This window comes from Nymphaea colorata, chromosome 1 (assembly GCF_008831285.2).
Source record: "Nymphaea colorata isolate Beijing-Zhang1983 chromosome 1, ASM883128v2, whole genome shotgun sequence".
Classification (NCBI taxonomy): domain Eukaryota; kingdom Viridiplantae; phylum Streptophyta; class Magnoliopsida; order Nymphaeales; family Nymphaeaceae; genus Nymphaea; species Nymphaea colorata.
Window position 1 is genome coordinate 8,219,752 of NC_045138.2, and position 12,515 is coordinate 8,232,266.

At 38.5% G+C, this 12,515-nt stretch overlaps 1 protein-coding gene across 2 annotated transcripts; it reads right to left on the reverse strand.

Moving 5' to 3' along the window:
* Positions 1–449: 449 nt before the first annotated feature.
* On the reverse strand, positions 450–10,981 carry LOC116258976 (copper-transporting ATPase HMA4-like). 2 transcript variants are annotated; one of them, XM_031636547.2, is made up of 9 exons: positions 10,668–10,981; positions 6,964–7,248; positions 6,086–6,831; positions 4,795–5,266; positions 4,541–4,708; positions 3,962–4,216; positions 3,663–3,785; positions 2,383–2,868; positions 450–985 (listed from the first exon to the last, which is right to left on the reverse strand). In XM_031636547.2, the coding sequence occupies exons 2-9, from the start codon at positions 7,216–7,218 to the stop codon at positions 563–565; spliced, it is 2,928 nt and encodes a 975-aa protein (XP_031492407.1). In that variant the 5' UTR covers positions 7,219–7,248; positions 10,668–10,981; the 3' UTR covers positions 450–562. The 2 variants fall into 2 exon arrangements, with proteins under 2 accessions (XP_031492407.1, XP_031492398.1); XM_031636538.2 differs by having other exon boundaries at positions 6,964–7,245; positions 10,668–10,980.
* Between the last annotated feature and the right edge of the window lie 1,534 nt (positions 10,982–12,515).

Below are 12,515 nucleotides of genomic sequence, written 5' to 3' on the forward strand. Positions count from 1 at the left end.
ACCGCGGTTCTATTTGCTATGAGAAACACCGTGCAGGTATTACTTCTCTTTTTCTAAATCTGAATGCCTTGGAGATCTTTTTCTAAACCATCCTTCCAGCCGAATCAACCCCTACTTACAGGTTCATGCTCATATGAGGACGGGAACTCCGCCTCGATCATTTTAATGTCATTCAGATCCTGCCCCTCATGGTCGGATGCTGACCTAAAACCAACAACGTCACATACGGATATTGATATCATTGAGTCTACCAATTCAACTTCGTGGTTTTCACAGATGCAGTTATAAGATAAACTTGCGCACAGATTAACAATTGTGAATGCGATATTGAATTCTATCACTAAAAATCAATCATTTCCATTCATGCACAACAGGGCAGTTGCCAAATAATTGGCATTCTAAAAGGAAAAAAAACTGAATGGCGAATAAATAGGCAATCAAAGAAGGGGTAAACATGGGATGTTCCTTTCCACCATCACTTATTTGAAGCGACAACTTGAAGTCATTACCAGGTCATGTTGATGGTGCCGAAGCAGTTTCACAATTAAGAATCTGTTACATTTCATACAGAATTTGAATAATGTACATCGTCCTGATTGTCTTGGACGTGTAAAGGCTTCCTATAAGATTGAAGGAGTAGAGAAGAGCAAACTACACTAAGCGATGAAGCAGCCATGCAAGCACCAGCAAGCCAAGGTGGTAGCCTGATTCCAGTGAATGGAAAAAGAATTCCAGCAGCTATTGGCAATCCCAGAACATTGTAACCCAGAGCCCACACATAGTTCAGCCGGATTCTTGATAACGTTTTTCTTGATAGATCAATTGCAGTGACAACATCTTCAAGATTGCTCTTTATCAAAACAATGTCAGCTGCTTCTATAGCAACATCAGTCCCAGCACCAATTGCCATACCAACATCAGCAGCGGCCAGAGCAGGTGAGTCGTTTATACCATCACCAACCATTGCTACTGTCACCCCTTTCATCTGAAAATGATATAGAAATTAAGCAGTTCATACTTCAAGGATTTAAATAACTTTGCTGGAGCTCCTAGAAGACAAAAATAACCGTGGAAGAAGTAGAACAAAATTGTTTCATGGCATACAGAAGCAAAGCAGGATTTCTTCACGCATTATTGAAACCCTTGAAGTACATATATTCTAAATCCTCAAAAATACAGGAGAGTCTTATAAGCTTACACGTTAATAAAATCACTCTGTTAAGAAGAACAGAATTGTCAATTCCAAGGTTCACATCAGGCACAAAAATGTGAGAAAGATCACCAATACATATTTAACAACTAAACTAACTAGCAAGAACATAAATGTTTCCATGAACACTTGCAAGCACCACCTAAATTTTAAAGCAGACAAAACGGTTTACCAAACAATGTTTCAGCAAAACATAACATCAGTGCTCAAATACGTACATCGAAAGATTGGGATATGAGATCCATAGAGCAATCATTTCTCAGATCAAGGAACACAATCATTTTTAAGAAACAATTACAGAAAATACTAGTGGGAACTTCATAGCATGGAAAACAGCTTAGTGACACAAAATCCAAATAATCCCAGGTTTAAAGCACAGATCAAAATAAAGCAAGCAGTCAAGGGCTAGACCATATGAGTGTTTCAAATCCTATATGAGGGTTTCGATCTAGGTCACATGGACTCTTCATTTAAGGTGCCACATCAGCATCGATGCAACATGAGTGTGGGTGCGGATGCAGGTGTGGCTCTAAAACACACCCGGGCACAGTCAACGCACGTCCGATGCTGCTGACTGCACCCACCTGTTTTTTCTCTCTCTCGTCGTTCAAAAAGGACAACACCACCTGATTGTCGACGACCAGTCTGTCGCCCTTTCTAAAGGACAAGAGTCTGTCGTCCTTTTTAAAGGATGACTAGTTTGTCCTCCTTTACAAAGGATGACCAGACAGCCAAAATTTTAAAAGAACTTTATTTTATTGAATGTAAATTTTTAAAAATAAACTAAAATGACCTTTAAATAAAATTTAATTTTCAGCAAAAAATGTAAACGTACTCTCTCGCCGCAACCCCTCTGAGATGTGCTACACCCGCACTGCACCCCACACCCATGTGACATAGGTTTGGACTTTGCATGCACTCGCAGTAATCCCATGAAGTAATCCCATGAATGCTATCCGACCATGCCTACCAATATAGTGTTTGCCAACTTCACCAAACCAAAGAAAGGGACTAAGCTTCTCACACATTTAAGCTGCCCGAATTACTAGTATCTATTGAGTCCATATTTTTTCCAGAAACTACCATCAGTATATCAGCCTGCACCTGTCAAGATGATGCACATGCATGAGAAACCAATCATTGATGGAAATGTGAAACAGAAAGTTGGTAACCTGAAGCTCCTTAATTTTTTCAGCTTTGCCTAAGGGATCTGTCTCAGCAAAAACACTGTGTATGCCAACCTCCTTAGCAACTGCTGCAGCTGTAGCCCAGTTATCTCCAGTTACCATGATGCTAGATATATGCATAGAACGGAGAAATGAGACAACCCGCTCAGCTTCTGGTTTTACAGGATCAGTAACTGCAAAAGCTCCAACGACTTTTCCTTCTATGGCAACTAGTATGCATGTTCGTGCAAGTTGCTCAGCACCAGTAATATAATATTCAACTTCATGAGACAATTCAATATTGGCATCAAGCATTAGCCTTTTGTTTCCGACCAGAACCTTCCTATTGCCAATGGTAACACTTACTCCAGTGCCAGGATGGGCCTGAAAGTCTTTTGTGTCAAGTGATGGAGCAATTGTTGAACCATACTGGTGCCTTAGGTTCTTGGCATGCTCCACCACTGCCTTTGCAAGAGGATGTTCACTGTATGCCTGCACGTGCAACATCCAGTCATAGATGTACCACGATATGCTTCTGTATTGAAAAGAACTTAAATAGCAAATTCAATCCAACAGCAAATAGAATCTGCAGTAGCAAAAAAAACAAACAGCTGAAAGCCTATAAACTAGCTACACTAGCTAACTCATGGCCCAATATATATTTAAATAATTTAAAATGATTAGACATAAAGACCAGACCAGGTTAATGGAGTTTAGTTCTTTGTGCTACAGAAATTTCTGCTGATTTATAAAAGTTTATTCGGCAAGGTGATAAGCATATTTTAAAGTTCAGGAAAGAAATTCGTCCCAGTTTCATGAGTCCAATGAAGATCAAAAGTAAGGTTGTAAGGCTGAAGTACAAATTTTTCAAAGGAAAAACGGGATTACCTTAGCTTAAACATGTAGTACCGTCACTGGACCAGCCTGAAGACTCACTATAAGGTCAGAATGGTATTTGAGTTCAAGGCATTTCCTAGATGAGCATCTGCCGAAAGGCTAATTCATGCCTAGAAGCTTCAGAAGCTCCAGTCTTCAAAAAATTATAAAGAATACATAATTAAAGCCATGCAAGGACACATAGCCTGCCTACAAGAGTGAAGTGCTTCAACTTTCGTCATTTGAGTCCTCAGACCAGGTTTCTCCCTATTGATAAATCTTACATATTCTCCTGAGATATTTAGGAACAAAGTCACCTTCCCTAATCCATGTATAACTACAAAGGATAATTATTTAAAGCATTATTTTGCAATTTAAACTGTATCTTGACTTGCATGAAGAATTATTACCTCAGCAGCTGCAGCCATGTCACAAAGTTCCTGGACCGGTACATTAGAGAACCGCATTGTGCTAACGACAAATGGCTTCCCAACAGTAAGTGTTCCAGTTTTATCAAACACGACAGCCTTCACCTGAAATTCAAACAGTAAGAATGTAGGTAATTCATTTTTTCCAACAAGCACACTTCTCTCTTTCATTGTTCTCTTGCCTAGGTGCTCTCATAATTGGCATTGGTCACTAAACATGCAATCCTCAAGTTCTTTTTCAAGAAACAATTTGAGATTTTAAGTAGCTCTGAATTACTTGCCTTATGTGCATTTTCAAGTGCATTTCCACCTTTGATTAAAACACCCTGAGAAGCTCCTTTCCCAGTGGCAACCATAACAGCAGTTGGAGTTGCAAGCCCAAGAGCACATGGGCAAGCAACAACCAGTACAGAAATTCCAAATTGTAATGCTAACTCAAACGTATCCATTGCCTTTGGAATCCATCTCTTTGGGTAAACCCCAGCTTCACCAGGTATGAACCATCCAAGCCAAGTAATTAGTGCTGCCACTACAACCTGGAAAAGGGAAATCGAGAAAGGAAAAACAGATCTTAGTCATGCTTATGTTATAGTCTAAAAAAAACCACGGTTATCAGTGGAAAATGACTGTCGGTCATGTTATTCACAATGCCATCTCTTGCTGTTGTATCACCAGTTATAACGACAAAGCAAGAACTTTGCACTTTTTCTGAAATGATGTAAATCAAATATGGCTTACTTTCCATCCACGAGTAAAGAATTCTACTTAAATCAACTGTAGCCAAGCAAATGGAAGACTGCCTATATATTCTCCACTTTCTTAACTTTAGCACAAGACTTGGGAACATCCTTGATTCTTACCATGGGAACAAAGAACCTGGAGATACGGTCTGCCAACTTTTGAACTGGTGCTCTAGCCATCTGAGCTGCCTCTACAAGCTGAACAATCTTGGACAATGCAGTCTCAGATCCAACATGAGTAGCTTTAACCAGTAAACACCCGTTCTCATTCATTGTTCCCCCAATAACCTGTTCACAAAACTCTCCGTTCCTGTTAGCACAAGGAAAAAAAAATGATAAAAAATCAGCTAGGGCGGAGCAACGTAATAAACGACCTTATCTCCAGGCCTCTTAGCAACAGGAGTTGCTTCCCCTGTAATCATGCTCTCATTCACATGGCTCTGGCCCCTTATTACAACACCATCAACAGGAACTTTTGCACCAGGAAGGATCTTAATTACATCATTTCTCTGTATCAGCTGGGTACTAATCTCCATTTCAGATATCACACTCCCAACTGAATCCAAGTCTAGCAGAAAGGCAGTGTCAGGAGCAAGACCCACAAGCTTGGCTAGAGCATCTGATGTCTTCCCTTTTGCCACAACCTCCAAATATTTACCCAAAAGAATAAATGATATTAACATGACACTTGTCTCAAAGAAATCCTGCCCTTGAAATGCATCAGAAGTAGCAGCTTTCATGACTGTATAGACAGAATAAAAGTATGCAGCATTTGTGCCCAACGCTACCAGCACATCCATATTTGCAGAGCCACGTTTCAGTGCATGATAGGATCCAATATAAAACCTAAAAGGATAACAGGACAACATAAGACAAAAGAATAGCAGCTACGGACAGAAATTGACCTGATTGGGTGCAAATAATATATCATTTGCAAGATTACGTACCATAATGTGTTTCAAAACTACTCCACATTTACAGGCATGATAAAAAAATAAGGATCTCAAACAAAATCGGTGAAAATATGGAACATTGAGAACCATTGAGCAGAATACCTAGTCATGTTAAAGAGGTCCTATACTTTTATATATATGGAACAGCAAACTAGAATTATACAGTCATAGCAACATGTGGGCACCATCTCAGAAAGAAAGTAACTGACGTAATGCAAATCTTCTTTCTCCAATTTCCAAAAGTATCAATAGTTCACCATTGTTTATATCAAGATAAACTATATATTTAATTGATGGGGTTCCAACAAAAATATAACCATACATTACACTAAGTATATAGAGTTTAGCAAAGTGCTATTTCCCTCAAAACAGGATGATGCCAACAAAGTGAACGCATTCAAATAAAAGTTTGAAAAAGTGAAAACTCAGTCAACCTAGACGTCGTAGCAGTTCATGATTCTATATGGAGAAGAAGCAGTCTCTGAAGGAAACTACACCCATCTGACGAAAAGATAAACATACTGTGAGCAGGAGATACTATTTATTGCGAGGATCATTAAAGTCCTTTTTACCAAGAAAATAGAAATCAGAAAAAGTAAACTTCATCCTTCATTAAAAGCATGGCAGGTAATACCAACAGAAACTTGAAAGTCAAACCCAGTAACTGCATGAGAGAGAAAGAGAGAGAAAGAGAGAGAGAGAGCAAGAGTACCGTCTACCAATAATGAACTGAACTGGGGTACAGAGGATCCACCTCAGTACCATTCCAAGGGTAAGCATGTTATAAATCCTGGAGTTCAACCAGTCTCCAAAAGGATGAAGCATTGGAAAAACCATGGAGAACATAACAACTGGAATAGAAAACATCCAGCTCCAAAGAAACTGGTTCCTGTAAATTCGTGTCTCATCCAGACGTGCATTTTCTCTGTGTCTTGGAGGAGCACACAAGCTTGCTTTATAGAAGTGTGATCCGTGGCCAGCTCCTTGAATGCACTCAATTAGTGACCTAGGGCCAGTCAGATCCGGATCATATATAATGGTGACTCTGCTTCCTGGCAAGTCCAATTCCACATGGCTTACGCCCGATGTCGACTCAAGTGCAGCCTGAATATATCTGCCTTCTGTCTCAGAACTGAGTCCTTCAATTTTAAGATGCACTTTGTTCATCTCATCCCCAGAGCTTATGATATCCGCTTCAAAACCTGCGGAGTCAACAGCTTGCATTAGCTGTTCAGGATTGGTCACACTGGGATCAAAATGGATTCTTGCTTCCTCAATAGCTAGGCCAACAACAGCTTTTTTTACTCCATCAACCATCATAAGGGATCGCTCTATAGACTCAGAGCAGCTGGTACAAGCCATCCCTATGATTCTGAGTCGACATACTGCTATATCTTGTAAATCCAACATCTCCACCTGGAATCCTGAATCTTCTATAGCTTCTTTTATTTCTTTGACCTGTTAGATATTAAAAAGTTGTCATTACTTGGAGTGCATCCCATGAAGTCTAACAATTCATGGCTTCAATCTTAATGGAGAAGCAAGAAAATGTAATCATTAGTGAAATTAAAGCTAACAAAACTGACTCACATTAATAATCTCAGGTGTGTATCTGACAAGAACCTGGCCTTGAAGGATCGACACTGCAACATTAATAATACCTGGAAGATTTCTCACTGAAGACTCAATGGATGAAGCACAAGTGGCACATTCAATGCCTCGAATTTTAAACACGGCATTTTTTATAATACCACTTTTCTTTGGTGATGCCTCAGGCAAGGGAACTACCACAGTGTCAGAAGAAGGTAGAAGAGGTTTGTGGAGATTTTTGTCTTCTAGGTCCATCCCCTTTCTCCAGAGCTGCAAATCAATCTGCTTTAAAACATTTTAAGTTTGAATCAGTAAATGCAAATCTAAGACCTAATCGTCACATATTTCACAATGACTTTTTGATAAAATATCCCTTTCTTCAAATCATATATGTAATTTACAAACAACATAGAAACAAGAGCCACAAAATTTAGTAGAGAAGAGAACATTATGCAAAACTCATGCCAAATGCTTTCAACTATGTGACATGGACACTTCTGAAAGGTTGACGCACCCATGTCAACAGGCCTGAACATGGGCGCAGACATGGATGCAGGTCAGCACAAGGCCTAGAGAAGGATTTTCAGCATATCAGAGGCTGTATCCAACCATTTTCAGACTCCTGTACATCCGAGAGGTGTCTGCATCTCCAAAGAACCTGTTTCCTTCAACAGCATATATTTTCTTTTCTCCTGAAAACCCTCCTATCTCCAGTGGTTCTTTTCTGCCCTTCAGCAACAGATACTCCATTACTCTATCCGTCCATCCTGCTCTTTGCTGTCTCCCTCTGTTCTCAGCCTATATAAATTTTTTTTTTTGGCATGCAATGGTATGATTGTGTTATCAATTTAATTATATGATATGCATGCATGATCAAGTTTTGCTCAGAAATGTAATGCTATGGTACACATTCTTAATTTACTTTTCATATGAACTTATCAGTCTAAGTCTCTGATTGTGAATTTTCTAACGTTCTTACTGTCTGCTAATTCTTTTTTTATGATACAAAAAAGTTTGATTTCTGCAGCCTTTAATGTGTTTCTTTTTTTTTTTTGTGTATTCTCTTTAATATGTCTTTTCAGCTTCATTTACATGCTAAATAAATTGGACGCATGTCAATGCCAGTAACTGATCTGTTTTGGACCTTTTGTTTGTTTCTGGATATCGCAATATATATGTAATATGTGTATATTTTTGCCGCCATGCTACCTTCATGTTCTTGCTTCTAAATATTGAAATCTTCTTGTATTTCTCACTGGACCTTTAAAATTTCTCTGAATAAGCTATAGCAAGGTTTAGCATATGTGACTGGTAGTGCAGTTTTACTACCTAACTTGTTTTATGAAACTTCGTCTGTTTCTTACTTTTCCTAGAAATTTCATTCCTTTGAACCTATATCAAGATATTTCATTAATTTTTTTGGTTTTATTATATTCAGTATGTAAGGTTTCTCATAACTTATATCAACTTCGTTGTCTTCTCCTTTTATATATGCAACTATAGGAGAACTGCAATATTTTAGTAATTTTGTTTCATTTTTTATGTACTTTCTTTATTATTTCTTTCTTTATGTAGCTTCTTTGAGCCTTCCATGCAATTGTAAGTTTTTACTTTTCACTTTTCAAATATAATGGCTGATCAATGGAAGGCAGTTGCAAGCTCTCATATAGCATAATAGCAAGCTCCAGTGGCAATGTCAATACTATTGCTGCAACTGAAATAGGTTCTTCTCAGCCACTTTGGAGTATGTCACATAAGGAGAAAAAGCTAATAATGATGTCAACAGTTTGTTTTCCTTTGCAATTTATGTCATTGATAGTTTACTGGTTCCTGCACGTCTTATATAACATCTCTTGCAAATACATGGCTATGGAATTAGGGGATGCAAAGCAGTTGATAAAGACATGTTGATTTGAAAAAAGAACAAGGGGCTGCTGATTTGAAAAACCGTTCTGTAAAATCAATTGAACTATCTTTTTTTTTTTAATATTTCCTGAGAAAGTAGAGGTACTACGAAAAAAAAAAGATGAATTGCAAATAAAACAATAAAATGAGCATTCAAAAGTATGGGGACAGCAAAGATGGAAGAAGGATTGACAGGTTCCCTTTTGCACGTTTACTTTCTTTCAATGTGCCAGAGGTCCTTGTTGGGAAAATGTAGTTACAGTTTGGCTAAGAGCAATTTAGCTGGTTATATGCCCCTAGCTTAGAGAAATTGAAAACTTTAATCCTTGCAAAAGAGAAAGCAAACATCAAATTTACTAGAGAAAAAAATTCCTTGAAACAATCTGGAGTATCTTTCATTTTTTATGGCAGGCCCTCAGGTCCTTCTTTATCAAATTCTGTAAGGCTATCACTACTGAATGAGAATGATGATGTGATGACATTGAGGATGAGAATGATCTTAATATATGAAGGCATTAACGTAGCTAAGATTATCAATGGAGACAATGATGATGAAGCTGTTATGGAAAGTGAAGGCACTATTAGATGTAATGATGGAGCTGTTACAGAAAAAAAAGTTGTAATTATCTACTCCTAAAATGAAGGAGTAGATTTAGCTTCCTCCTCGATTAAATAAGGATGTTATTTATATTTTATACTATGGATTCAAGGTCCATAAAGGCCTTTCCGTGGGTAAAGAAATATCTCCACGTTAAACTCTTCGTGTTCTTTGATATATGTTCTTCTATGCTACCGCATAGCATCTCCAACCAACTGAGGAGGACAGGGGAACATGAGCAAGGCCTAAAATGATCATAAGATGTATAGATCATTCAACTTTCTTATCGACATCATTTGCATGGATATGAAGGATCTAGACAACAAGACGTGCAGAAGTGTTCTTATTCTCGAGAAAATCTCGAGTTGAAAAAAATACCTTCTCTTAAAGACGCACGCATGTAAACGAATTCTTATCGTGATAAAAAAACATAGTATTTTCAAAGTAATCAAAATTTTAGTAAATGACGCCCTTCTTGCATTATGTCACATGTTGAAAAAAGCGATAGCAATCAAACATGTGACCTCATAACCCTGTTTCTAATATCCGAAAAACAGTAAAGATAACAAACAGGCACATACCCAACATCTCAAGTTCCCTTGGAGATAAAAAGAAACATCAAAAGTAGAACATACCAAAAAGAGAAACCCCAAAAACATGCACAACCAAATACCACGACTTCTGTTACCGAATTCAATTACGAAGTTTCTCAGACATTTCAAGAAGTCCATCGTGAGTCAATGATATTCACACACTCTGATTTCTCGTCTTTATTTTTTGGGTCAGACTCGAGGCAAGTCGTAACATGAATTAACCAAAAACAAACCCTTCGATTGCACAGCATCCCCAAACGGATTACAATAACAAACAGAAATAATCTTTAACCCGCCGCTCGCGTGAAAAACGTTAGCCTGGAAAAAGTTTTAGGCCATCAGACGTCCACATGGACTCTGGAATTCAAGGTAGAAACCGAGATTCCTCATTTCTCACGCAGAACAATCCTTCCACCCCGAAGGAAGTCGAAATCGACCAAAAGTCGCAACGGATAAAGAATAACAAAAAGGAAAAGGAAAAAAAGAAACGACAGATGAAGTCCAATAGCAAAAGAAATCAAACTGAACGTAGCAAAAGAAAGAAAGAATGGCTCCAGGAAGGAGAGCTCCGAAACAAGAAGAGTGGACGAAGGGCCCAAGAACGCTACCTGGCTCGAGCGACTTGACACGTGACGGCCGAGATGGTCTATGCGCTTTCTGTGGCGAAGAGAGAGAGAGGGCGGGTGGGAAGACAAGTCGGGGCACCGAAGAAAAGCTGCAGGAATCCGTCAGAAAGATAATCTTCCCGACTCAACGAACGGATTAGAAAGAGAAGGAGAAAGAGAAATAAGGCGCGTAAGGTGTCGTTTTGATTTTTCCGGGAAAGGCAATCCCTTGGCGTGGAAGTTTTCAATCTTTTTTGAATTTTCAAATTTGCTAACGTACCACTTTTGGTTTTTCCCGGCGGCGTGGTGGAAGGGGAGTAAGCAAACACAGCTTCACCGTCTTCTGGTCCAGAAAGCTCCACCACCACCCAGGGAGAGGGACCCAGTGCTGTCCCCCACTTGCAGACTTTTCTACTGCTGTACCGCCTGTATCCCACTTAATGATGCCTTTGGTTTAGGTCTAATTTCAGATCAGATTCAAAGTTCTTTCAATCACACATTTGAAAAACAACATGGTTGATGAGCCTAGGGTCCTTTTTTGTTTCTTCGCTGGCCTTTGGCAACAGTAACGGTTTGTTATTGTTCAGTTCATGAAACATTATGTTTCATGAATTTGCCCTAATTTATGAAATAACAGCAAACTGTTCTCATTGTCAAACAACCTTTAAAGCATAATATCATAATGTACTAAGACTTTTAGAGGAAAACTGAACATGTAATCGTGGTCTATGTTATAATCTCTTCCACCATATAAACTTCTATAGAACCAACGCTATGTGCCTTAATAACCAACTAAAACCACAATATGTCTTCATCACATTTGCAGCAAAAGAGACAAAACATAAAGTTAACAATCATAATGCAAAGAAAAGGAAGAAGTGGAGTGTCAAAAAAAGTGAAAAAGGATGACATGGACTTTTGGAGCTCTCACAAAGTTGTGCCATATTATCTATACAAATATGTGATCTTCTTGGTTATTTGAAGGCTACCCAACCAAGAGGCAACTGCAGACCACTTAGCAAAGCATCAGGTTATTCCCCCCTGGCCTGCTGCAATAGCTCGTGCCACTACCACGTGCCAGTGCTAAAGCAGACAAAGACAGGAAGCAAAAGGTGCTTCATTTCAGATATGCATTCCTTTTATCCTCTTTTTCCCTGCCCCAGCACAAGATGATGTCAATTCAAGCATTGGGTACACCAGCATAAATTGTGGGGACAGTCAAGCCTACCTAACATTGGTGGTAACTTTCATTTATATTTTTCCTATTATCTTAGGCTTTCATTCATTTGTTTTTTACTTTTCTAAATCAGGTTTTGAAGTAAAATATTAGTAATTTTAATTGATTTGAAGACATGACAAAGTAGCTTCTAACTTTGTAGTATATGAGCATCCGCTCCTTTCTTTTTTTATAGAATTTCCAATTACAGTACACACATCGATGGCATAGCAAAAGGAACTTATGAAAGGCTGACACATAATGGATGTATAAAAATGATCTTCACGCATGATGCGTATCAGGCCCTTATCCTCAAAGTTCCTTTGAACTCTTCTAATTTAAGATAAAGCTTCTTCATGCCATGCCCTCCTCATTCTCATGTCTACCAATTATAGCAAGCTGTTTAGGTGAATGACTATGGCAAGGGGAACAAATTATAAATCATAATTTGAAAGAGCTTGAGTCTTAGAGTGCTTTTCATGACAAATTCCAGTGTAGATCCATATATTTTGAATCATTCTTGTTCACATTGTGCCTTCAATGCATCATTTGCCATCTATGCATGCAAAACTGAAAGCTTGTCAAAAGTTTATAAGACATATGTCATGATAAACCATCATAAAGGAGTTTGAAAA

What these genes read in the sequence shown, in the direction of transcription:
- LOC116258976 (XM_031636547.2), bottom strand. Translation starts at nt 7,218, where the DNA reads ATGGACCTAGAAGACAAAAATCTCCACAAACCTCTTCTACCTTCTTCT. An exon ending in CTAAGAGGCCTGGAGATAAG is followed by an intron (nt 4,709 to 4,794) that starts GTCGTTTATTAC and finishes TTTTGTGAACAG; the next exon opens with GTTATTGGGGGAACAATGAA. An exon ending in CCAGGTTCTTTGTTCCCATG is followed by an intron (nt 4,217 to 4,540) that starts GTAAGAATCAAG and finishes TCCCTTTTCCAG; the next exon opens with GTTGTAGTGGCAGCACTAAT.